The sequence below is a fragment of the Balaenoptera physalus genome, assembly GCF_965194825.1.
Source record: "Balaenoptera physalus genome assembly, chromosome: 13".
In the NCBI taxonomy this organism is placed as follows: Eukaryota; Metazoa; Chordata; class Mammalia; order Artiodactyla; family Balaenopteridae; genus Balaenoptera; species Balaenoptera physalus.
The window spans coordinates 25,599,579-25,625,524 of NC_138892.1; the positions used below are offsets into that span (position 1 = coordinate 25,599,579).

General features: G+C 38.5%; 1 protein-coding gene across 2 annotated transcripts in view; it reads left to right on the forward strand.

Annotated features, from left to right (window-relative positions):
- Positions 1-25,946, forward strand: part of NTN4 (netrin 4) — a 109,909-nt gene that overhangs the window by 24,434 nt on the left and 59,529 nt on the right. For both annotated transcript variants that reach the window (XM_082419421.1, XM_082419422.1), the window contains exon 3: positions 14,553-14,831. In XM_082419421.1, the coding sequence (XP_082275547.1) occupies positions 14,553-14,831 (279 nt within the window). The remainder of the gene's footprint in view (positions 1-14,552; positions 14,832-25,946) is intronic.

A 25,946-nucleotide genomic window follows, 5' to 3' on the forward strand; every position in this document is an offset into this window, starting at 1 on the left:
AAAGAACTTAGTTCTCAGCACTTCACACCATATAGAAAAATTAACTTGAAATGGACTGTATATCTAAATGTAAGAGCTAAAACTATAAAACTCCTAGAAGAAAACATAGGAGAAAATATTTATGACCTTGAGTTAGGCAAAAATTTCTTAGCTGGGACACAAAAAGCACAAATCATAAAAGGAAAATATTTATAATTGAATTTCATAAAAATTAAAAACTTTTGCTTTTAAGACACTATTAAGTAAATGAAAAAGACCACAGACTGGAAGAAAGTATTTGCCAATCATATATCTGAATATATATTTACATATCAGGACTTATAAAGAACTCATAACTCAACAAGAAGAAAAACAACAAGAATAAAAATGGCAAAAGATTTGAACAGTTACTTTACCAAAGAAGATGTATGTCAAATAAACACATGAAAAGATGCTCAATACCATTAGTCAACAGGGAAATGCACATTAAAACCACAATGAGAGACTGTTCACATTCACTATCAAGGCTAAAATTAAGAAGACTGACAATACCAAGTGCTGGTGAGAATGTGTAGCAACTAAAACTTTCATCATACATTGCTAGGAGAAATGCAAAATAGTACAATTACCTTAGAAAACAGACTTGCAATTCCCAATAAAGTTAAACACGCTCTTATCAAACCACCTAGAAATTCCTCTAAGTACCCATGAAAAATAACTTAGGTTCTCCCCATGACTTCTATGTGAATGTCCTTAGCACTTTTATTCATAACATCCAAAATCTGTAAACAACCCAAGTGTCTATCAATGAATGAATGAATAAACAAACTGCCAAAATTCTTCAATCGCTTCTTTTTTGCTTCCTTTACTTTGTCCCTTATTCTTTCTTGAAACCTTTACAAACCGTTCCTTATTCCATGTAGGCTCTCAAAAGTCTTCTGTGAGCCAGCCAACCCCTCCCCCATTTTTCTCCTCAGTCTTCTTTCTTGCCTCCTGAATTGAATTTGCCATTAATAACTACATTTTCTTTCTTTGCATTCTCACTTCCTTTGGCTTTTAGGAAAATGAATTTTCATTATTTTCCTACATTGCTCACTGATCCTTCTTTTGTATTATTTCTGGCTCATCTCTTTTCTTCTGACCTCTAACTATGAGTGGCTCCTAAAACTTAGCCTTTAGTTCTTAGTTTTTGTTCTAATATTCATTTTTTTGCCTCTCACCTATGGGTGTTCTGCCCCACCCTTCCCCCCACTGCCTCCACCATGGTTCAAGCTCTTCTCTTTGCCAGATTTATTCTCCTGAAGAGAAGCTCCAATTATTTCTATCCCCTGATCACCTGCTTTAGACTTTTAATTATTCTATAACCAAACAAAATTAGTTGTGATGTAATGGTAATAACACTGAACTTGGACTCCAACAACCTGAGTTCAAGTACTAGCTCTGTCACTTACTAGGTAGGTGAGTTTGGACATGTCAACTAACACCTTCTCAGGGTTTCTATAGCTGAAAAATGGAAATGAATAATAACCACACCATAGGTTTACTGTAAGGATGAAATGAGATAAATAAAGGTGAACGCAGTTTGTGACATGTAAATCCTTATTAAGCATGAGTATCATCTTTCCACAAATATGTGTTAACTCTTCTATGTGCCAAGCATTCTCTATACACTAGTAGGCAAGCAAACAAGGCCCTCTGCACTCATGGGGCTCACAGTCTAGAGAGGAATATAAGCAATTAAAGTAGACATGGTTAAGTTTTAAGTCTGAAAGAAATAACAGGTGCTTGAAGTAGCACATTGGAAGAACATCTTGTCTAGGCTTGCAGTGGAGAGGAATGGTGAAGAAAGTGACATCTAAGATGACACCTAGGGGCTTCCCTGGTGGCGCAGTGGTTGAGAATCTGCCTGCCAATGCAGGGGACACTGGTTCGAGCCCTGGTCTGGGAAGATCCCACATGCCGCGGAGCAACTAGGCCCGTGAGCCACAATTACTGAGCCTGCGCGTCTGGAGCCTGTGCTCCGCAACAAGAGAGGCCGCGATAGTGAGAGGCCCGCGCACCGAGATGAAGAGTGGCCCCCGCTTGCCACAACTAGAGAAAGCCCTCGCACAGAAACGAAGACCCAACACAGCCATAAATAAATAACTAAATAAATAAAATTAAAAAAAAATCCGTGGACTCCCATATGCCTATGTAATAATCCACGAGCTCATTCTAAAAAAAATAATAATAATAATAATAATTTAAGATGACACCTAAAAGATACGTAATGAGTTGGCCAAGGGGGTCAAGCAGTGGGTGACAGTGGCAAATAGGTGTGAAAAGTATTCCAGGCAGTAGAATTTTATGGGCAAAGGCTGGGAAGGGAAGGGAGAGAGACCATGGAGCTTTCAAGGAACAGAAAGGAGTTCAGTATGACTGGAGTATATAAAGTTGAGTACAAAGAGAGGGAGCAAGAATTGGAAAGGACAGACAGTGAAAGCAAAGAGATCATGCATGCAATTTCCAGCATCGGTGAGGCAAACAGAAGGTATCAATGATCCAAGATGAAGCAGAGGGTATTCCAGACTGTAGGCCGAACATGGTTCTAGGAAACAGAAGGTAAATGCTGAGAAGTTACTCAGGTTGACATACAATCCACATCTGAAGGGCCCGTCAATGAATCCTAGCCACTGGGCTGCATTTACTGATAGGGCTCAGTCCCAAAGAAGAGAGACTGGCAAAAACAAGGCAGGTCCCTAATAAAAAGCTATTCACCAATCAATTTTATTTATAAAGAGCAGTAATTTTTCAAGGTGTTTCTATATCTGATATCTTTTTAAAAATCTTCACTGTATCCCTGTGAGCCAAACAAGAGTAGGTATTGTTACTTTTATGAAGGGTACAGTTATTCACATCCATTAATAAAATAAAGGTGGCAGGCACAGTTAGTCCCATCCATTATTAAGATGACAAATGGAAGTGGGATAAATCATATATAATATTTTCCTTAATCCTCCACTTTAAATTTAACTTTAATTCAGGAATGGCTAGCTGCCAAACAAGTATAAAGTGGGATATAATGGAAAAATCATTAGATTGGAGGTCAGGAAACTGGGTGCTAGTCTTACCCCTGTCACAAGCCTATGGATTGACCTTTGGCAAATCACTTTAAGCACTCTGTGCCTCAGTTTCCACTAGTCGGACTAGATCATCAGTTGCTAAGGACTCTTTTGACACTCAAATCCTATGACTCCAAGTACTGAGGGCAAAAGAGAAGCTAGGATTCCAAATGTATTGAAAAATGTTTTAAAATTTATTTTTAGCCCCAATCTTTATTTTTATTTTGGTCTTCTGTCTTGTTTCTCATTCCTCCTTGCAGTTCTGTCATTTCCCTTCTCCCTGAAGATACTTAAGAAGCTGCCTTTTCATCATTTTAAAACTGTAAATATGCCCTTGAAACATGCAAAGAGGCTTTTGTGTACTTACAAATCGAGGTTATTACAGTACAAGTAAGTCACTTGAGTGCACTGCATTCCTCAGCTTGCTCCATTGAGAGCTTTATTAGCTTATATTGTCCTATCTTAGAAGAACTAGTTGAGTAGATAAGACTCTCCCACTTTAAAAGGTGGGCTATCTGATGAAAAAGGGTGCTTAATGCTCTAGGGTGTAAGCAAAAGGATTTTGGCACTGCCCAAAGACAGACACACTTCTCTAAGACAAGTAGGTGCTCCACTTAAAGTGGCACAGACAAGGACAAATGTTCTAAAATTAAACCAACCAGCTGCTCCGCCACAGACGCCCACCTGTTAATTATGCTATCTTTTTCTCGTGCAGCCTTCTCTCTCCATGAAACCGGAACTCTCCACTCACGGCAACCCTTAAAAAGCCTGAAACTTCACATACTTTCCCAAAGGTTACCTACCCAGGAAAGCAGAAAGCTGGTTTCAAAAACATATTAGGGTACATGTACTCAAAGAATCTGTGCTCTTTGAGCTTTTCATCTCAAATTCCTAAAACTTCAACTTAAATGGTGCCAGCAACTAACTTCAGAAGTCAAGTGACATAAAGCCATCCTTGTTTGTGTGGTGACAATATAAAACTAGAGTGTGTGAATCCCACTAAATTTTAGGAACTTTTTAAGTATGGGAATTTGCAGTTTTGAGATAGCTTGATAAACAGTAGAAATGAAGACAAATATATCAGTTTCTATGTTTAGGTCTTAGGTGTGTCATCAACCTAACAATAAACAGAACAGTTGTCAATGTGTAGTAGTTATGAGATTCAAATGAATTTAACAGATGCTATTTGTAAACAACTAGTAAACAACCACATAAAACAAATGATGGCTTTATAATATAATTGGAAATATTTCTTTTTTTTTTCTTTTTCCATTGAAAAAGAGGTAAATATATTTTTATATTTAACATAATTTTTTAAAGGGAATAAAACATATATATATATTTGCAAAAGAAACACTGGAAGGAAAACTAAGAACAAATAAAATGCACTGCCTTCAGAGGAGGGAGAGGACATCAATAATATGAGACTTTTCTAGATAGACTCTATATTATAGTTTTGCCTATGGAAGCAAAAATGTTTTACGTATTTTTAAAAAATGAAATCAAGAAGAAAAAAGGCATCTGTAAAGGAAATATTTCTTAATACAGATGTTATTCTAACCAGGCTTAAGTAGAGTAGGGAAGAAGTGTGGTTATTTTTCTAATATAGAGTTAGTTATTACTGTAGATTATATTAGGCAAAAGTACCAGGGATTCCTCTCTAAATGGGTTGTCACCCTGGCAGCTGGTGTAAATTGATTACTGAAAATACATTATTCAAATTTGGCACTCAAAATGTATTTTCATATTGACTAACAGTAAATCCATTTTTTTCAATAAAGTAAAATTTTTAAGTAAAACTTTTAAGTGGTATAAGATTAGCAAACAACTAAGATACTTTTGAGATGATAAAGTTTCTTGTGAAGTACTATATGCCTAGTATATTCTCTTAGGAATAAAATTCACATTATATAATTAAAATTTTATTATATTTATATTATTATTATTTTGGGGGCGGCCATGCCATGCAGCATGTGGGATTTTAGTTCCCTGACCAGGGATCAAACCCGTGCCCTCTGCAGTGGAAGCGCAGATTCCTAACCACTGGACTGCAAGGGAATTCCCATATTATTATTCTTGTATCAGAAAATAAATATAAATCTGTCTTAACATGATTCTATATTGACTCAGTCTTTCAATATGTATTGTTGAGAATCTATCAGACAGTAGTACATGGGAATACAAAGATGCATCGCAGCATAGCATAAACATAAAAATATAAAGTAGAAGATTATAATATCATAAATTATAAAGAAAGTTATAGTGAAGGTTTACCTGTCTATTAAAATATACAAATTACCAAAACTGAATTATCGAATACACTTATAAAGTTTAAATGCTTATGTTTTCAATTATTTTTCCTATTTCTTAGTTTGATAAGCCCCATAAGAAAACTCATTTGTTCTTCATGCCTTTTTATCTGCTGAATGGAACCACACTTCTAGCTTTATTATGAAAATTTCAATATGTCATTTCTATGATATTTTTATACAAAAATAAGGGCTTAGTCCAATTACAGTTTTATAAATTGTATTTTATACAATTAAGCTCTCTTGGTTCTTTAGACTTCAGCTCACAGCCAAGATGCAATAACGAGAACCAGACTAACCCTACTGCCTGAAACAACTTAAAAAAAAAAATGGACAAAATACATGAAACATGTTTTCAGGTGTTGCACATCAGGCAGCAGAGGACAGTGATCCCTGAGAGAGAAAAAGCAAATGAGGTGAACCCTATGATTGCCCCAGTTTATTGCCTGGAGTTTCCAGGCTGGAGTACAGGGAGGAGGAACCTAGAAGGAGCCTAATGGATTTCCTGAATTAAAGAGCTGAGAGTCTGGGAAAGCCAAGGTGGCTAGAGTTTGCAGGGCAGAGTACCAGAGAAGAAACAGCTGCACTGGAAGAGGCTTCCAGAGATCTACAGATGGTCCCCCTCAAGTCTGCAACTGAGTACTGATCAACACGTGTTTAAGAAAACTACCTGACGCCAGAAAAAGAACCACCCTAAAGGACAGAGGGGGAAAATCCTCAGAGGTCATATAGGACCAGGACTAGTCAGCCAGAGTGGAAAACCTTATAATTCAACCTTGTAATGCATCAGTAGAGTAATTAGAAGGGTACTGCCTGAGTAAAAGTGCAGAGCCAGCCCAATACTAATGAATGCATCGGCCCCACCTAACAAAACTTAAAAGCAAGCCTCGAAAGCAGCGAGCTATTTCCAAGTAACTGCACCCCAGAAAAGAGCTCAAGAATACAAAAATATCCCAGCAATCAACAAGGTAAAATTCACAGGCTTCCCTGGTGGTGGCCTGGGTTTGATCCCTGGTCAGGGAGCTAAGATCCCACAAGCTGCGTGGCACAGCCAAAAAAACAAAAAAACAAAAAACATGGACTGGGATTAGTAGGTTAGACACTACAGAAGCGAAGATTTGTGAAGTTCAATATATAGCAATAGAAATATGATCCAATATGAAACACAGGGAGAAAAAAATGCAGAAAAATAAATAAATAAATCAGCAATGTAAATAAATAAATCAGTGAACTGTGGAACAACTTCAAGCAATCTAATATATGTGTAGTTGGAGTCCATGAAGGAGAGAAGAGAGAGGAGGGGAACAGAAAATTTAAGAAGTAATGGCTGACATTTTTCTAAATTTGACTGTAACTATAAATCCACAGATCCAAGAAGTACAACAAAACTTCAACACATGAAACAGGAAGAAAAATACCCCAAGGCACATCATAATCAAATAGTTTAACAACCAATAATAAAGAGAAAACCTTGAAGCAGCAAGAGGGGGGAAAAAATAACACATTATGTACAAAAGAACAAATACAAGAATGGCAGCTTTTGTACAAAAACAATGCAAGCCAAAAGACAGTGGGGCAGAATCCTGAAAGCAAAGAAAATTGTTAACCTAGACTTCTATACCTGGCAAAAATAGCTTTCAAAAATGAAGAAGAAGGGACTTCCCTGGTGGCACAGTGGTTGAGAATCTGCTTGCCAATGCGGGGGACACGGGTTCGAGTCCTGGTCTGGGAAGATCCCACATGCCGTGGAGCAACTAAGGCCGTGCGCCACGACTACTGAGCCCACACACTGCCACTACTGAAGCCCGTGCGCCTAGAGCCTGTGCTCCGCAACAAGAGAAGCCACTGCAATGAGAAGCCCGCGCACCGCAACAGAGGGTAGCCCCCCGCTCACCGTGACTAGAGAGAACCTGTGCGCAGCAGCAACGAAGACCCAATGAAGCCAAAAATAAATAAATAAATAAATATTTTTTAAAATGAAGAAATAAATAATTTTTCAGGCATAAAACAAACGAACAAACAAAATACCAGCAGAGCTGCACTACAGGAAATGTTAAAAAAAAGTCCTTCAGGCAGAAGAAAAATGATACCAGATGGATATCTAGACCTGTGCAAAGGTATGAAGATCATCAAAAAGGGAAAATAGGTGGCTACGTGTAAAATAATTGTCTTCTTATTTTTAAAATCTCTTTAAAAGATAATTGACTTTTTAGAGAAAAAATATTAACAATGTGTTATGGACTTTATATATAGAAGTCAAATGCATGAAAACAACACAGATTGAGGGGAGGAAATGGGAGTACACTGCTGTAAGTGTCTTAAGGTATATGTGAAGTGGTAAACATTATTTAAAGATAGACTGTGCTAAGTTAAAGATGTATACTATAAATCCTAAAGCAATCACTAGTTTTTATAAAAGAGTTATAACTAATAAACAAAAACAGAAGTAAAAAGGACCCTAAAATGTTGAATCCAACAGAAGAGAGAAAAAGAAGGGGACAGAATATAAAGCAAAAAGCAAGATGGTAGATTAAACACAACCATATCAGCAATCACATTAAATTTGAAAGGTCTAAACACTCCAATTAAAGGCAGAGATTATCAAATTGAATAAAAATTTTTAAAAGACACAATTATGCTGCTTATAAGAAATCCACTTTAAATATTAAGACATAAGTAAGTTAAAAGGAGAAGAATGGAAAAAGATATACCATGCTAACACTAATCAAAAGCTTTTGATAGTGGCTATATTATTATCAGACAAAGTAGATTTTAGATAGAATATTACCAGGGATAAAGAGGGACATTTCATACTGATCAAGAGCCAATTAATCAAGAGAATATAACAACCTTACACGTTTATGCACCTAATAACAAGGCTTCAAAGTGTATGAAGCAAGAACTGCAAGAAGGAATAGATAAATTGATAATTATAGTTGGAGATTTCAACAACTTTCTCTCTGAAATTGACAGAACAAGTAGAGAAAATCAGTGAGGATATAGATGATTTGAATAACACTGTCAACCAACTTGATCTAATTAACATTTATATAACACTTCACCAGCAACAGTAGTATATACAATCTTTTCAAGGGCACGGGAGCATTTATCAAGATAGACCATATTCTGGGCCATAAAACAAGTACCAATAAATGTAAAAGGATTCAAATCATACAAAGTATATTCCCTGACCACAAAGGAATTACTTAGAAATCAATAATAGGAAGGTATCTGGGAAATCCCCAAGTATTTGGAAATTAAATAACATATTTTTGAATAACCCATGGGTCAAAGAAGACATCAAAAGGAAAATTAGAAAGCATTTGAAGTGAATTAAAAATGAAAACACAACATAGAAAAATTTATGAGCTGCAGCTAAAGAAGCACTTAGGGGAAAAGAAGGTCTCAAATCAATGATCTACAGTTCCATTTTAAGAAACTAGTAAAAGAAAAGAAAATTAAACCCAAAGGAAGCAGAAGAAAGTAATAAAGATAAAAGCAAAAATGAAATAGAAAAATAGAGAAAATCACTGAAACCAAAAGCTGCTGTTTTGAGAATATGAAGATGTCTAGGGTTTCAAAAACCATTAAATAACAGTTGCAGTTATGATCCTGAAGCTTCTATTTTTGGTAACTAAGAAAACTAGACCAGAAACCATGGGAAATATCTAGTATTTGTATGTGTTTGGGTGCTTGCTCATGCCTGCCTGATTTGTTTTCTGAAGAACATGAAAGATCTTGTGTGCTACTGAAGAGAAAGAATCCATAAAGCCATTTGAAATGTATTACCTATTTTTACATAGGTATTTATACAAATGTGTGTGTTCACATACTCCTCATCAAGAATGCAGAACTGGTGGTAAGACCATCTTGCTTTCTTTATTTTTCTAAACCCTATTCCCTATTTGGCTTCTCCTTTTAAAAAATGCTATTTGGAGAAATCATTCATTCATTTATTCATTCAACATAATTATGAAATGCTACAATATGCCAAAGACTGTGGGACATGCTGGGGGACACAGCTGTTAACCAGACAAACAAGATGCCTGCCCACTGAGCAGAGTCTAATGTGAGATACAGACAAGTAAATAGGCAATAACAATGTACTAGTGTAAAAATGCTGTCATGGAAAGAGCAAGTGCCAGGGGAGTCCATGGGATGGGTAATCAACTTGGACCTGAAATATTCCTCAAGCTAGCAGCTGAAAAGTTTTTTTTTAATGTGATAACTTAAGTTTCTCAAATTATTATGATTCAACACAGGCAATAAAATTTTAGGTACAAAGCAATATGTCAGGTATGAGTTCAATACTGAAAGAATTCCTTGATTATTACGTACCAAATACTCTACTTCTTATTCTGTTCACACTGTGTTAATACTCTGCTGAAATTTCTATCTCAGAGTATAAATAACACATATAGAATACAATTTTTACTAATTCTCAGTATTATTGAGAATTTTTTGTAAGTATTCTAGAAAAGAAAGAACATATAGGTGATTCTAACCTGTTCAGAACTTCTTAAAGATCTCTTTGTTTTAGTGGGGCATAAGAAATGGCAGAACCTGAGCCAAGAATCGAGATCCTTAGGCAAAGTTTGAGGGATTCCAGGATTAGAGAAGTGAGGCAAGACCAGAGAAATGTGAAGATTCCAAAGAGTATGTAGGAAAGGGTCCATGATTCATTCAAGAAACTCAGATAGCTTTTTTTTTTAAAGTCTTTATTGAATTTGTTACAATATTGCTTCTGTTTTATGTTTTGGTTTTTTGGCCATGAGGCATGTGGGATCTTAGCTCCCCCACCAGGGATCGAACCCGCACCCCCTGCATTGGAAGGTGAAGTCTTAACCACTGGACTGCCAGGGACGTCCCTCAGATAGCTTTTAAAACTATGCATTCCTTTAACTCTTGATTTTCTCATTTGGAAATGTGTCAGGATATTATTATAAACTTCCATAGTCTAGCTACAAGATTGTACATTGTAATGTTATACTGAAAAGTTGGAAACAACTTAGATGATTAACAGTAGCAGTCTGGCTGAATAAATTATGTCATATCCACACAATGGAATTCTAACCAGGTTTTAAATTATGTAGCAGTGTTTCTCAAAATTTATTGTGCATCAGAATCACTTGGAAGGCTTGTTGAAGCACAGATTTCTGGGCCCCATCTCCAGAATTTTTGATTTGTCAGTCTGGTGTAGGGCCCAAGAATTTACATTTCTAACAAGTTCCCAGGTTGATACTGATGATATTAGTCTGGGGGCCACACTTTGAGAACTACTGATGTAGAGTTATTTTTAATGATTTGGAAGAATATTTACAAGGTATTGCTAAGTTGAAACAAAGTTGTTTACATTATATTCTATATGTATACATATAGAAGTTTAGATGGAAAAATATTATCAAGCTGGTATCCCTGGTTGCCTTTAGGATGGATTGAATTGTAGTTGTCTAATGTCTTCTACATTTTGAGTGACAGATTTTTCTGTAATGAGCATAGTATTAATCACTAAAACATAATCAAATTTCTTAGTTAAAAAAATAAGATCATGAAATCCTGGCCAATGGCACTAACAAGCTGGAAACATCAAAGTGGGCTTGATCCTAATCCCCCTCTGGCTTTTTAACTATGTCTTGTTAGGAGTGCATCTTCAGAAGCAATCACAGGCAGAGGAACAGTGATGGGCCCATAGGTACATCCAGTTCCTGATGGGGACAAAAACAGAAGAGGCTGATATTATATGGAGGGCTTCTACACTTTTTCTTCCTTCATTTAAGTAGTGCCATACAGGCTTCTTCTGGGGATATTTGAAGAAAAACTGGGTGGGACCCAAAAGGCGACCTGCCAGAAGTTTGAAGCATCTGGATTGGCACACTCTTTGTTTCCTGACACAGGGTAGATCCATTTCCCAGGGTATCAGATTAAGGCGTCTCCTTTCTGGAAAAAAGATTTCATGGTTTAAATTCCCATCCACTTTTGTGTCTGTGGCACTCCGCTGTCTCCTTTCCAGCACACAGCCTCAGGGGTCATGATGTCCTTTCCCTGCTGATATCAGCGTGCCAACTGTGGTGTCATGCACACCAAGCACAGAGCCGCCATTCAGCTTCCACAGTCTGGGTCCAGGAAGCAAAAGAGCTTCTAAGTTCCTACAAACCTTGACAGATCTTCCTGTAGTCTTGCATGTGCTGAACAATTCTCACGGGGAGGGAGAGAGAGGGAACCAGGGTAAATGTCAAGGGTAAATATGTGCCAGGAGCAGAGAGAGCAAACAGTTGCCACCAATGGTCAAGAAAAGGATGGGTGGGTGACAGTGTAGTATGCAATAGACTTTTCAGAGGAATACTTATTTAGTTAGCACTGGTTACCTTTTTCCATGTCCTTGCACCACTGTGGTTGATAAATTGGAAGGTAGCCACATCACTGATCTTATTTAGAGCAAGAGTTCTTCACAAATGTCTCACATAATGCCAGTGTTTGAGAGTCATATGGAAAATAAACCCCATGTAAAGCTCACAATGGATTCAATGCTTTTTAAAAAAATTTTTTAATGATTCAAAATATGAAATCATGTTCTGATTTAGGCTGTTGTTAAAAAAAAAGACATTAATTCTATATTGACTTTCAAATAGGTGACATATTGTTTGTTGGAAAATTTTATTCCATAATATGTTGCTTTCTACCACTTTCCATGTGAATAAATGGTGCAGAATATTGTTTAAGATACAACTTTTTTAAGTTTTGCAAGTTCAAAATTAGCTACATATGCAGATACTGGTTAATAATTCATTATTTGTAACTATTGCAACTTCTTACCTGTCCCCTTCTGGTGCTATGACATGAATTCAGTATGTGAATCTGTTTAGGACCCTGTAAAAGGAAGTTATTTGAAATTCTCACCTATTATTTGAATGCCAAGAACAATGTTATAATTAATCAATTCATTTACCAAAAATTTATTGAATACCTATTCTGTGCCAGGCAGTGTCCTGGGATACACCAGTGACTCCGCTCAAGAAGTTTACGTTCTAGGGACTTCCCTGGTGGTGCAGTGGTTAAAACTGTGCTTCCACTGCAGGGGGCACCGGTTCTATCCCTGGTCTGGGAACTAAGATTCCGCATGCCACGTGGCCAAAAAAAAAAAAAATCAAGTTTACATTCTAGATGGGGAAGACAGTAAACCATTAAGCAACTACAACTAAAATGTGCAGGTGGTAATAGCACTAAGAAAAAAAATAAAGCAGGGCCATTATAAGGACTTTGTATTTTTTTCTGAGAGAAATGGGAGGTCTTTAGGTGCGTGTAGATCTAAGCAAGGACATGGTCCAATTTCTGTTAATAGAGAATCACTCTGGCTGCTGGATGGAGAATTGGCTATAGGAGGCCTAGTGCTGATTATCACCTTCCCTTAAGTTATATTTCACTGAGGACAGTTCTGTACCAATAGACCTGGAGAGGTGATCCTACAGAGTAGGTTCTTGCCTTTTCATACTTTCCGTGCAAAAGCAATTTGTAAAATGAAATTTTTCTATCCAAAGTATTCCTTAAAGAAAAAAATTTTTTTTCTGGAAAATTACTTTTAGATACATTCTCTCTAAATGGGAGTTTATCCAAAGCTTACTTTTTAATAATTACTTTACTTTCATACTACAGTCAGCCCTCTGTATCCACAGGCCCCACATCTGCAGATATGGAGGGCCAACTAAGGGACTTGAGCATTCGCAAAATTTGGTATCCAGGGGGGCCTGGAACCGATCCCCCACGGATACCAAGGGACGACTGTATGTGGTTATCAAAATATTTCTGTTTTTTTGTAAATAGGGTTTTTTTGACATATTTTTAAAAAGCCAAGAGATGCTTAAGAATTTTTCAGAGGACCTTTGTGTTTCTTACTATATAAATCAACAAGACTGATTGAGGTTTTTTTTTTTAACTGCATAATGAGGTGTAACTTAGTGTTGCCCTCCTTATAATAATGCTTCATGTTACATTATATTTATATTCATTGGTTTCCATGGGCAGTGATTTCCCTTTCCACTAACCTCTACTCCTCCAAAGTAACAGGTCCACTAGAGAATTTGCACCACCCCACCCCAAGGCCCATTTTATTGCCCCTGTATAATGTATAGACTCACAGACATGTCCAAAGTCTGTCCCTTCTGAGCCTTCCTCCCTCTGGTTTCCTCCTCACAACTAAAGCCTTAAGTTGCCTATAGAGTCTGTCTATAACCTGCACAATAAAAAGTCTCATTACTTAGTTACACCTTGCATTTAACCAAAAGTGCTGTTAACTGACTTGATCAGGTACGTTACTCACTGCATTGGATTCGAGTGACTTCTGACTAATTTTAGAAATCACATCCACCCTCAAAGGGTTGTATATTTATTTCCAGTAAAAAATATTCCAAATATATGCCACAAGTTGCAAGGCAGATCCAGAAAAGTAGAACCAAAAATACTCATAGCGAAAGTGGTCCCAGTTAGTAACTGATGAGTCTTTGAAAGGGTCATACCGCATTTAGAAATATAAGTGCCTGGATCTTTATTTTGCAATCAGTTCCTAACTGGTCTTCCTGCTTCTATTCTTTACCCTTTATAATCCATTCTCCTCGCAGAAGCAAGAGAGAGTTACCTTTTTTAAAAATGCAAATCAGATCACATCACTTCTCTGCCTATTACCTTCCAGTGGCTTCCCACTAGTTAGGATAACTCTACCACGGCCTTTAAAGGGTTCTCTATTCATGATCTGTCATACGTGGCCTCTGTCCTCTCCACTGTCCCCTTGTCCCCTGAACTCTAGTCACACTGGTCTTGTTCTTCCTTGGATAAGCCAAGCTTGATTCCACTTCAAGGCCTTTAAACTGGCTGTTCCTTCTGCCCAGAATGCTCTTCCCCCAAGATCTTTGTATGGCTGCCTTCATCCCAAGAGTCAGATTTCTGCTGATTTCTCAATTTATACTTCTTCTGCATCCAAACAGGCAGCACATCTGTTCCTTGGAATAACAGGGCAGCTCTTCCCCAGGTGTGATCAAGGTCTGAAAACCTCTTGTTATCTTATCACTTGCAGATGATAAAAGGTATAAATCAAACCAGGACTACACGGGGCAAATAGTTCAGGGTTTGCACACAGTCCTATATATGCACAGCATTTTCTTTTTCTTTACAGGTTATTTTCAGAGCTTTGTCACCACCGTATGATGTGGAGAACCCTTACAGTGCCAAACTGCAGGAGCAGCTAAAGATCACCAACCTCCGTGTGCAGCTGCTAAAACGACAGTCTTGTCCCTGTCAGAGAAACAACCTGAATGCAAAGCCTCAACATTTTACGCACTATGCAATCTATGATTTCATTGTCAAGGGCAGCTGCTTCTGTAATGGCCACGCTGATCAGTGTATGCCTGTTGATGGCTTCAGACCTGTCAAGGCCCCTGGAGCATTCCACGTGGTATGTAAAACAAGTCCTCACTTACGAAAAAAAATCATTTGGTAGTCTAAGTTCCCTTAGAGTGAGTCTGTGCTTACATGGTTCTTCTTCTTTCTTCCTCTGCTGATTCACTCCTCCGACTCCACGTCCATCCTATAAAGTGCCTATTAACTTGTTTTTTAATCTTCCATTTTAGAATTATAAATAGTCAAGTATGATAACCAGATTCCTTGGAAAACATCCATGCCAGTTTTTAGTACCATGACTTCCAGATATAAAGTGTAAGGTGAGCAGTAGGAGAGGTTGGCATAATCATATTTGTGGCATTATCACATAGAAACCAGCTTTGACAGTAAATGGGTACCATTGTTAAGTAGATTTTAGAGTGGAAAAAATAAGAACTTCAATTTAATGCCCAGTATCTTTTGCTGGCCAGCCAGTAGAATGAACAATAATTTTCCTCTGTAAAGAGTAGCCTCTCACCCTAAGGCAGATTTAAATGCTCTTTCCTCTAGGCTCACACTTCTCATTGCGCCTTCCTCTGAACTTTTACTTGTTTGCATCTCCCAGGAGATCACGAACTTCCTGAGGACAGGGACTGGGTGATCTTCATATCCTCAGGACCGAGTGTATTACCTGAGCCAGAAGAAGGTGTTCAGTAGGTGTTTGGTTGAATGATAGCAACATAGGAATAGGGAGATGATGAAAATTACTGTCACTGTCCTCACCTCATTTTCTTCCAAAAAGGATACAAAGTGGCTCACACAGCAAGTACCTTGTTGGGATGCATCCAGAGCTATGAATGAGGGTTAGGCAAGTAGGAGAGCACTCTAATTCTTTCATTTTATATTTTGCTCTGACACTTCTAATCAAACCAAACCAAAAATAAGTAAATAAAACTTAAAAGGCCTCAGAATATCCTTACTTCATTACCTAAAGAGTAGACTTACACATTTGTCTTCTTTCTCCCAGCCCTGATATAGATAGGGCCGTGAGGGACCATGAACCAGTTAGCCAGCAGGATAGTCTGTGTTAGCTGGGCTGAGTTGCTGGGGTGCAGAATAGCATTGGGGTAACTGAAATGCCTAGGACAGTAGCCAGGAAGTTACAAAAGTAGAAACAATGCTATTACTTCTAGAAGTGAAGCTGGGGCTTCCAAGTTGAAGGAAGTGCAATACTCATTCAACAAACATCTACTAGTTTCTACTCATTAATGGATATTTGAACCAATATTGTTTCAAATAAAGGATGGAATAATTTGTTATACCTAAGTTAATTGGGTTCAGGTATTATTCAAATAGAAAATAACCTAGATATTCTAGATACATGTCAACCAACTAGACTGAAAACAAGAAAATTTGCATGAGGTAAGATGCTAATAAATTTCTGCCATTATATTTAAGTGCATTAGCGAAGGACAGCCTGCAGGCTGCAATGTACTGAATGTTTTTGTCCCCACCCCCAAATTTGTGTGTTGAGACCCTAATCCCAATGTGATGGTATATGGAGGTGGAGCCTTTGGGAAGTAATTAGGTCATGAGAGTGGAGCCCTCATGAATGGGATTAGTGCTCTTAAAAGAAGAGGCCAGACAGCTAGCTAACTCTGTTCCTGCCATGTGAGAACACAGTGAGAAGTCTGCAGTCTACAACCTGGAAGAACGCTTTTACCAGTACCTGACCATGCTGACACCCTGATCTCAGACTTCTAGCCTCCAAAACTGTGAGCAATAAATTTCTGTTATTTATCACCCACCCAGTCTATGGTACTTTGTTCTAGCAGCCCAAACGGACCACGACACTGGCCTTTTGTTTCCTCAACTATCTTTGCAATCCAAGCCTTACAGGATTATTTCAGGGTAGAGTCCTGAGCAAAAGGACAGATACAAGCTTAGAGGCCCCCGAAACATGGCCCAGAATAAGCCATATTTGATTTGTCTCATGACCTATGAGACAACCTGAATGGCTCTGGTCAACCAAACTAAATTACCAGAGTTCTCAAGAGCCTTATAAAGCATTCATGAGTATGCATTTAAAAGCAATAGTTTTGAGACTTCCCTGGTGGTCCAGTGGTTAAGACTCCACGCTTCCACTGCAGGGGGCATGGTTTCGATCCCTGGTCGGGGAAATAAGATCATGCATGCCACATGGCCAAAAAAAAAAAAAAGCAGGGCTTCCCTGGTGGCGCAGTGGTTGAGAGTCTACCTGCTAATGCAGGGGACACGGGTTCGAGCCCTGGTCTGGAAGGATCCCGCATGCTGCGGAGCAACTGAGCCCGTGAGCCACAACTGCTGAGCCTGCGCGTCTGGAGCCTGTGCTCCGCAACGGGAGAGGCCGCGATAGTGAGAGGCCCGCACACCGCAATGAGGAGTGGCCCCCGCTTGCCGCAACTAGAGAAAGCCCTCACAGAAACGAAGACCCAACACAGCCAAGAATAAATAAATAAATAAATAAATAAATAAATAAATAAATAAATTTAAAATATGGAACTCACCATCTTCTCAATTAAAAAAAAAAAAAAAAAAGCAGTGGTTTCTTTTTTTTTTTTTTTTTAAAGTAAATCCTCTGAATGTAAACTTTCAAAGAGTTAGCAACACTTTCTTAGGCTGAAGAGAAAATTCTGGAAGTTTTTATTATATACTCTGGGTGTATGCAAATACACTGTCCAGGGTGAGAGCCACTGTGAGTGGGTATCTTGCATCTGCTTCTCACCCAATAGCAGCAATCCCATCATCGTCTCCTGTGCCCGGGACAAGCTGGTCAAGGTATGGAACCTGGAATACTGCAAACTGAAGTCCAACCATATCAGCCCCCCGGGCCAGCTGAACACTGTGACTGTCTCTCCAGGTGGATCCCTCTGTGCTTCTGAAGGCAACGGTGGCCAGGCCATGCTGTAGCACCTCAGTAAAAGCAAGCACCTTTATATGCCAGATGGTGGGGACATCATCAATTCCCTGTGCTTCAGCCTCAACCACTGCTGGCTCTCTGCCACCATGGGCCCCAACACCCAGCTCTGGGACCTGGAGGGCAAGGTCATCGTAAATGAACTGAAGCAAGAAGTTATCAGTACCAGCAGCAAAGCAGAGCCACCCCAGTACACCTCTCTGACCTGGTCTGCTGATGGCAAAAGTCTTAAAACACAACTGTTCTCTGCAATCTTCTGCCAGCCTACCAAGGCTTGGACAGTGGTGATGGTAACACGGATATCTGGGCTGTGCACCACTTCATTCAAGAGGGCATTAATGTTTGTCTCTGCTGATCCTATGCCAAGAACATGGGCTTACATGGTGAGCATGTGGGAGCCTTCACTGTGGTCCTACAAAGATGCTGATAAAGCCAAAAGGGTGGAGTCACATTTGAAGATCTTGATCCATCCCTTGTATTCTCAATGGAGCCCTGACTGCCTTAACCATCGTGACCAGCCTGTATTTGCAAAAACAACGGTTGCAAGAAGTGAAAGGCATGGCCGACTGTGTCATTAGATTCGGATTCAGCTTGTCTCCAGCCTCAAGAAAGAGGGCTTCTCCCACAATGGGCAGCACATCGCTGACCAAATTGCCATGTTTTATTTCACAGGGCTAATGCCTGAACAGGTGGAGTGGCTGACCAAGGAATTCTCCATCTACATGACAAAGGTCAGCCACATCTCTGTGGCAGGGGACACAGACAACTGGGCTACCTTGCTCATGACATCCACCAGGTCACCAAGTGAGTTCCCTGATGAGAGGGAACAGAGACAACCTTCCTGTCTTCAGCCTCTGCAGTTGTGAGATTCACACGGAGGATGAGGGAGGGTGAATCATTTTTTTCAACCACAGTGCTTAACACTCAGCAATGTGTTTCTCAGAAAAGAACATATAGTGAAATGGGGCAGAAACATCCGTGGCTGGTGTCTGGAACTTTGTGGCTCTAAACTAAATCTTCCCCATCCTTATATTTCCAGCTTCTCTGTAAGAATTTACATGTGCAAGGAAGTCAGAGCCCCCCAAAACCTGCCAGTCACTCCATTGTAATATTTCAGAAGCTTTAACTGAAGCGTCCTGCAGTGTCGGGGGCTCCTCTGTGGATCCAGCATGTGAAATAGCCCCTGTCCGAGGCTTCGTGAGAAGACCTAGCTCTGACATTAACGGTCAGCCTGTTTGTTCTCCAGTGGTTGAGGAGCCTTGTCAACAGACCATATTACAGAAATCGTGTTCTGTGAAAACCAGCAAGTCTGCTGCCACTGCAACAAGAAAAAGAAAAGATGCCGTCTCCTGTCTTATATAAGTGAAAAGAAAGAAGGCTCTCCTTTTTAATACTTGCAGGCATTTTTTTAAATTTATTTATTTATTTATTTATTTTTGGCTGTGTTGGGTCCTCGTTTCTGTGCGAGGGCTTTCTCTAGTTGCGGCAAGGGGGGCCACTCTTCATCGCGGTGCGCGGGCCTCTCACTGTCGTGGCCTCTCTTGTTGTGGAGCACAGGCTCCAGACGCACAGGCTCAGCAGTTGTGGGTCACGGGCCTAGTTGCTCCGCGGCATGTGGGATCTTCCCAGACCAGGGTTCGAACCGGTGTCCCCTGCATTGGCAGGCAGATTCTCAACCACTGTGCCACCAGGGAAGCCCTTTGCAGGCATTTTTAATGTTCCTCTCTTTTTCCTTATCACTGCTGTTCTTTTCCTTAGAAAGATCTAGAACTAGCCTAGAGTTTCATCCTGTTCTACTACTTGATTGACCATCAACCCCATCCTATCAGGATTTACTTACTTGAAGAATGAAGAACATCATTTCCTGCTCATCCCATACCCTCACCTCTCTCAGCAGGAGTAGTGGAGAGTAGGTAACTGCACTTTATTTCAGCAACCTCTTCAGTGATTATCTCCTGTCGGGATGTTACCTCTGGCCAGTCGGACCTCATACTTTCATTCAACGTGGTTGTGCAGTCACTCATTTCATATCATGAGTAGGCCAATGCAGTGTTGTACGAGAAAAGAGAATTCCCTGGGCTTTGGTGTTCATCTTTGTGTGCTGCCAGCTAGGCTTAGGCTTTACCCTTTGGAAAGGTAACCTTCATCTGCTCTAATCATGTAGACTTATTGCAGCTTGGTTTCTCTGTTACACTAAAGTTACTGTAGACCCTGCCCCCCGCCACCCAAATAGATAACTATCAACCTAAAAAGAGGATCTGGATAACCAAGTAAAGGGGATTGTAGAGTAAGTGTTTTCCCATTTCAAAAGGATGTTAGAATGAGAAGTCTCCATCCTAGAAGACCCTATGGGATGGAAACCTCATTTCCTTACTCATCTCAGGCGCCTTTGAAATTGGAAGCCATTTCTTCTTAAAATAATACTCATCTTGTGACATCCTACTCCCCAGCTTTCATACTGATTTCAGCTTCTGCAGCAATGGTGGTAGCCCCCAGTGCTGTAACTATAGCATGTACCAAAACCAGACAAGACCAAGTCACACGTGGAGCTAGGGCCAGGTAAGGGGTGAGAAACAGGTAAGTGGCCAAGGCCATGATGGCTTGCAGGGATCTGGTTCCAGAAGAATTCCTGCTGTCTCTACTCTCTTTAAAAAAAAAAAAAAAAAAAGCCATAGGCAATTGGACCAACAGAGGCTTATGACTAGAAATGTGAATGGTTCTGGTTTCAGATTTTTCCCATCCCTAAGCTTAGGTGCATTTTATTTTCATGTATATTTTTTTCTGGATTATAAAGAGTTGGTATTAAATTTGGACATAGTTGCCTGTTTTGAATGTGATATTCTTATCCCTATGATTGCTTAGCTGAGCAAATTGCACATTAAAAGCATAGTCTTTTGCTTTATTAAGAGCATGGTCATAAGGTCAATTGTCCTCCCACATTTGTGTATCTGTGAACACCATTCATTACACATATGCAGCTGTAAATAACCAGATTCATAAATTGTGCCTGCAGAACAGAAGGTAGCCTCTTAAGAGAGTATTCTTTTACTAGTCAGCTTGTCATAGGTATGTGTGTATAAATCTGACTTTCTTTAGCACAGTTTTTCTTTATATCAGTCATTCTCAAAGTGTGGTCTCTGCACCAGCAGCATCAGGATTACCTGAGAACTTGTTATAATTGCAAATATGTATCCAGTCCTACTGAATCAGAACTTCTAAAAATGGGGCTCAGGAATCTGTGTTTAACAAGCCCTCAGGTGATTCCAGTGCTTGCTAAAGTTTGAGAGCTGCTGCTTTATAGACTATGCCAAATCCCCTGCAGCCAATGTTGTGAGGATGAGTAATTAGTTAATGAAATCTGGTTTTATGGGCTAGAATTTTTGAGGGCTGATGATGGAGAACTAGGGAAGTTAATGGAAATGATACTTAGTCTGTTTCTTAAGCTATATAAGATTTTAGGGCCATTTTCCTTCTTTGGAAGAGGGGGGTAGGAAAAGGCATGAAGTGGGGTACCAGTTCGCAGCCTCATTTACCTTTAAACACTCCTCCTGTGTCTTTTAAAGTAGTACCACCTTTTCCATGTTTCCCCTTCTTCCCAATCCATTCCATTTAGCCTTCACTAGTTCAATTTTTCCTTATCTGTTCATGTCACTGGAAGGCAGAACAGCACAGTGTTTAAGACCCTAGCATTGGAGTCAAATAGATCTGGATTTGACTCACCACAGCATTTACTAAATTAATGTCTCACTGAACCTCAGTTCCCTAAGAAAATGAGAACAATGTCTACCTTATATAGTTATTTGAGGCTTAAAAATATGATAGCCAGTGCCTGGCATATTGTAGCCTCTATCTACATTGCTGTTGTTATCTTGTATTATCTCAGCCTTTTCTACCACATTTCTCACAGACACTTTCTCCCCAGTAGCGACAGGAATAAATCATAGTGTATGTGCTTTTTGACATGTTTACAAGGCTAGAGGTTTTGTGTCAAGGAAAACTATACTTTGATTCCAGCCTGCTGGGATCCCAGAAATTATGTGAAGAGGAGATCTTAAGCTTTTTCTCCTTGCAGCTGGGGAGAAATGATGTAGTTCTCTTTTTCCCAGCAGCTGGTGATTTTACAGCTGTTGGATGATGGATGGTAATAAGAAGGAACATGGAACGTTTCATTGTTTTACTAAAATATCATTCATTGGATAACAAGAGGCCATAGAATGCCGTGGAGAATTGTTTAAATGCCTTGAGTTACACTAAGGTTAAGGTGGATTTTTCTTTTGTAACCAGAAACGCATTATAAAAGTGTCAACATTTTGACTAATGTGTTCTAAATCTAAAAGAAAACATCGAAACCTATGGAACCATAATGTGGGGTTTGAGGAAAATATTACTTAGCTACCTAGCTGTGTAAGGCAAGTTTCAGAATCATTCATATAGTTTCATTACAAAAATTTTTCTAATCTGAATCTGAATACATTTATTCATGTATTTATATTTGCACATCTTATATGTCAGGTTTTATAAATTCAGGACAGATTTAAGACCATATTTTTCTTTTTAAAAATTCTTTATTGTACTGTGAATAAGCCAAATATATAATAATAATTAGAAAGCTCTTGGCTCTTCAAGGTATTAAGGAAAAGAGCAGAGGGTTTAAAAACAATCAATAAAGTTATTAAATGAGAATATTAAATCAGAACTTTAAAATATTTTCATATAGCAAACATGCATGTATATTTGGAAATGAACATCTATAAATTAGTGTCAGGTCTTCTCAGCAGAGAAAAAATAATTATCATGGATTATAAATACTGCTGATAATAGTTACAACTTATTAAATGCTTATGGTGTGCCAGGTCTTGTGCTGTCATGTTACAAATGTTATTGAATTTAATCTTCACAACAACTGCATGAAGTATCGTCATCACTTTCTTTCATAGATGAGGAACTGAGGCCTGAGGCTTGGGAATGCTAACTGATTTCCCAAAAGTTAATAAAAAGTAGAGCTCAGGTTAAATTCACCACCCATTCTCTTTTTGTTGTTGTTGTTGTATTGCTAAAAACTTAATCTGTACTTAATCTATACTTGATATTATGCCAAGAACAGAGTAAAAAAGAGGGGAGAAAGCACAGGAGGGCAAGTGAGGTAGGGGTGGGCTCAAGCGATTGATTATCATCATGGATCATGGAATCTAAACTGAGCAAAGGGAATTCCCTGGTGGCCCAGTGGTTAGCTTTCACTGCCGAGGGCATGGGTCTGTGCGGCCCAGCCAAAAAATAAATAAATAAATAAAAAATAAACTGAGCAAAGAGGGAAGTGAGGACACGAGAGAGCAAACACTATTCCCACAACCAAAGTTTCCTTGTTTTATATTTTATAAAGCCCTTTCCCATGCATTATTTCACTTGATTCTTACTACAATCCTAGAAGATAAGCATTTTTGTTTCTATTCTGCAGATAAGGGGAACTGAGGTACAGAGAGATTAATTTACCTGCTTGTAGCCACAGTGAGAAAGAGAGCAAGTTCTCACATTCAGAGTTCTTACTACCATACCCTACCTCCACCACCAATATGGTACCAAGAAAAAAACTCTCATTAAAAAGACTATTTTTATAGGAATAGGTAATCTATCCAAGTCATCTAATTTCTGTTGAACCAGAAATTATCATTGATTCTCTCTTCTCTTCTATTCATTACTGAAATGGCCCAAAGGGAAGAAAGAAAGAGTAAAAGCAATAAGTTTGGAAAATCTACAAAGAAAATCATTCAGAAGGGACTATCTTTTGGGGGGTATGAATCATCTTTGATCAGTATCTTTGGTTTTATTAGGAAGAGGGATTTCTGGATCTACTATTCTTTACTTCCATCTCTAGCCATAAATCATTTTCACTGCTAATGAAAGGCAGCAGCAATCCCAAGCAGTTCACTTGTCACATTAGACCAGGAGGAATGGGTAATCCTATCACCAAGGGGCATGCAATGTTGTATTCCTAATATTAACAAAATAGAAACTGTCAGCTTGATACAGTTAGTGTGAGACTATTCTCAATTCATTTCAAGGTCTTAGAGTTCTTCTTTCAATATTCCTATATTAGTATAGTATAACTTTGCCAGTAGTCCCTTGGCAGTGAATAACTACATAGAAGGTGTACAGAGTGTTCTTTATATTTCATTTACTACCTTGTGTTTCCTAGTAGCAGGGCAAGTCAGTAAAACATGTTCATGGCTGCAAATCGTTAGTGTTTTGACTATAAGACTGAAAATGAATCTAGCCTTATTTTCCCTCTAAACAGTAAGACACACTCTCTTTTAATGGCAAAAGTTGCCTGAGATTACTCTTTTTATTTGATGATTAGGAAACCAGAAGACTTTAAACCTAGAGGCGTTACAAAATAATTTTTGCACTCAGGAAAGGAATTCCCTGTGGGGTTCCTTTCAAGGGTTCCCCCAGAACATTTAAGTATTTGTTTATAGGCTTTTGACTACTTCACAGAGAGGTTGAAAGATAAAAATACCAGAAAGCTAAAATGTTAGTGTGAGAGCTGACATCTCTGAAAGTAAAATATAAGCCAATAGGAAAGTAAGGTTGATTCTCCAAATAGTATAATATTTGTACATTCAACTTTTCATGAACATGCTTTACAGAAAGTGAATCACGTGTATTTTTAGGTCAAAATTTGGGCACTGTAAGGATACAAAAATGAGTTTCTTTAACAGGTTTAAGCTGCTAGTTCTATAAATTGGGAAACAGCAACTTAAATTTGACATTTTTCCTACTGTAAAATACTCCTCAGATATTCAAGGCATATCTCACTTTGCAGATTTTCTTATGAATATTTCCTTTTCAGACCAGTAGCATTTGGGGGTCCATCCTGTGGATAGCTGGGAGCCTAGAGTCAGATCTCTGGATCTAGAAAGCCTAGTCTCCCTGTTTAATTGCTAAGATAATGGAGTGAGTGGAGGGTGAAGCTGCATGGAAAGAGAAAAGCTGAGGTTACAGATATCTGACTTCTGGTTCACAACCCCAGGTCTCATATCTCTGTGGTATTTCATTTGTGTCTTGCCAATTTTGTAAGAGCTGGAAATGTACTTCAATTTGTCTTTAAACAATTACATTCAGTAGAAGATAAGTTGTAATTTAAGTCCTGTTCCCTCTTATGAGGGGAATATTAGTTACCAGACACATAAGGTTAAAATATATACACACACACACACACACACACACACACACATACAGACAAGTATATAGATATATATAATAATTATTCCACAAGATGGAGAAACCTCACAGCCATTTCAAATAGTGAGGAAGACAAGGTCTCTTAATCTTGGCATTCAAAACCTTAAAACTATAATTGGAGCTAGAGTCATCTTAGCAATGTAAATATTTAATGGAATAAAATAGTACATGTGTGGGGATACAGAAGTAGTATGGTATTTGTTAATTCTTAATGAGATTTTTTTAATCATATGGAATTCTGATACTTTTTTAACTCTCTCGAGCTCTTTAGATAGAAAAAGCAGAGAAAATTATGGTTTCAGAAACTACAATATATTGTATATGGAAATGGAAAAATGATTACTTTTTCCTACTATTAAATATGTTACATATACAAACAATTAGGAAATTTGTTAAAGTAAACACTGATCAAGTGTCTTTGTCCTTCAATTTTGGCATCTCTAAGGGCACCAGTACCAGGCATGTAACTTAGCTGGCTCAGTCAGCTCTCAGAATTCCTGAAGGGCAATGGTTTCATTGTTTCCCAGATAAGCCCCTAGTAGGCATTAAAATTAAAGGAAACATGGAATTGTAGTATTTCCATATGCTGAATAGAGGCTAAAGATCATAATTGTAGTATATTTATCTTCTAATTCTCATTTGTAATTTAATTCAATTCTCATAGGTAATAAAAAGGGAATTACACTTTGGCACCTAACTTCACTAACATGCGAAGCAAAGAATTACAGCCTATTTTGTCAAACAAGTAGGTTATTAGTGGCCTTGACACAAAGCCCCAATCATTCCTCAGACCTCCAAGAGTCCGCTGTACTTATCATGATTAAAATATTTACTTCACTGTATTATTTGCTTACATATCCAGCTTTCCCTACCTGCTAAACTATCTGATTTTTTAATGGCAGATACTGGGATAGTCACAATGTCTAACATATAGTGGGTTCAAAAAAATCCCCAGTCAATATATGAATGAATTAATCAATGGCATTGAAAAAATAA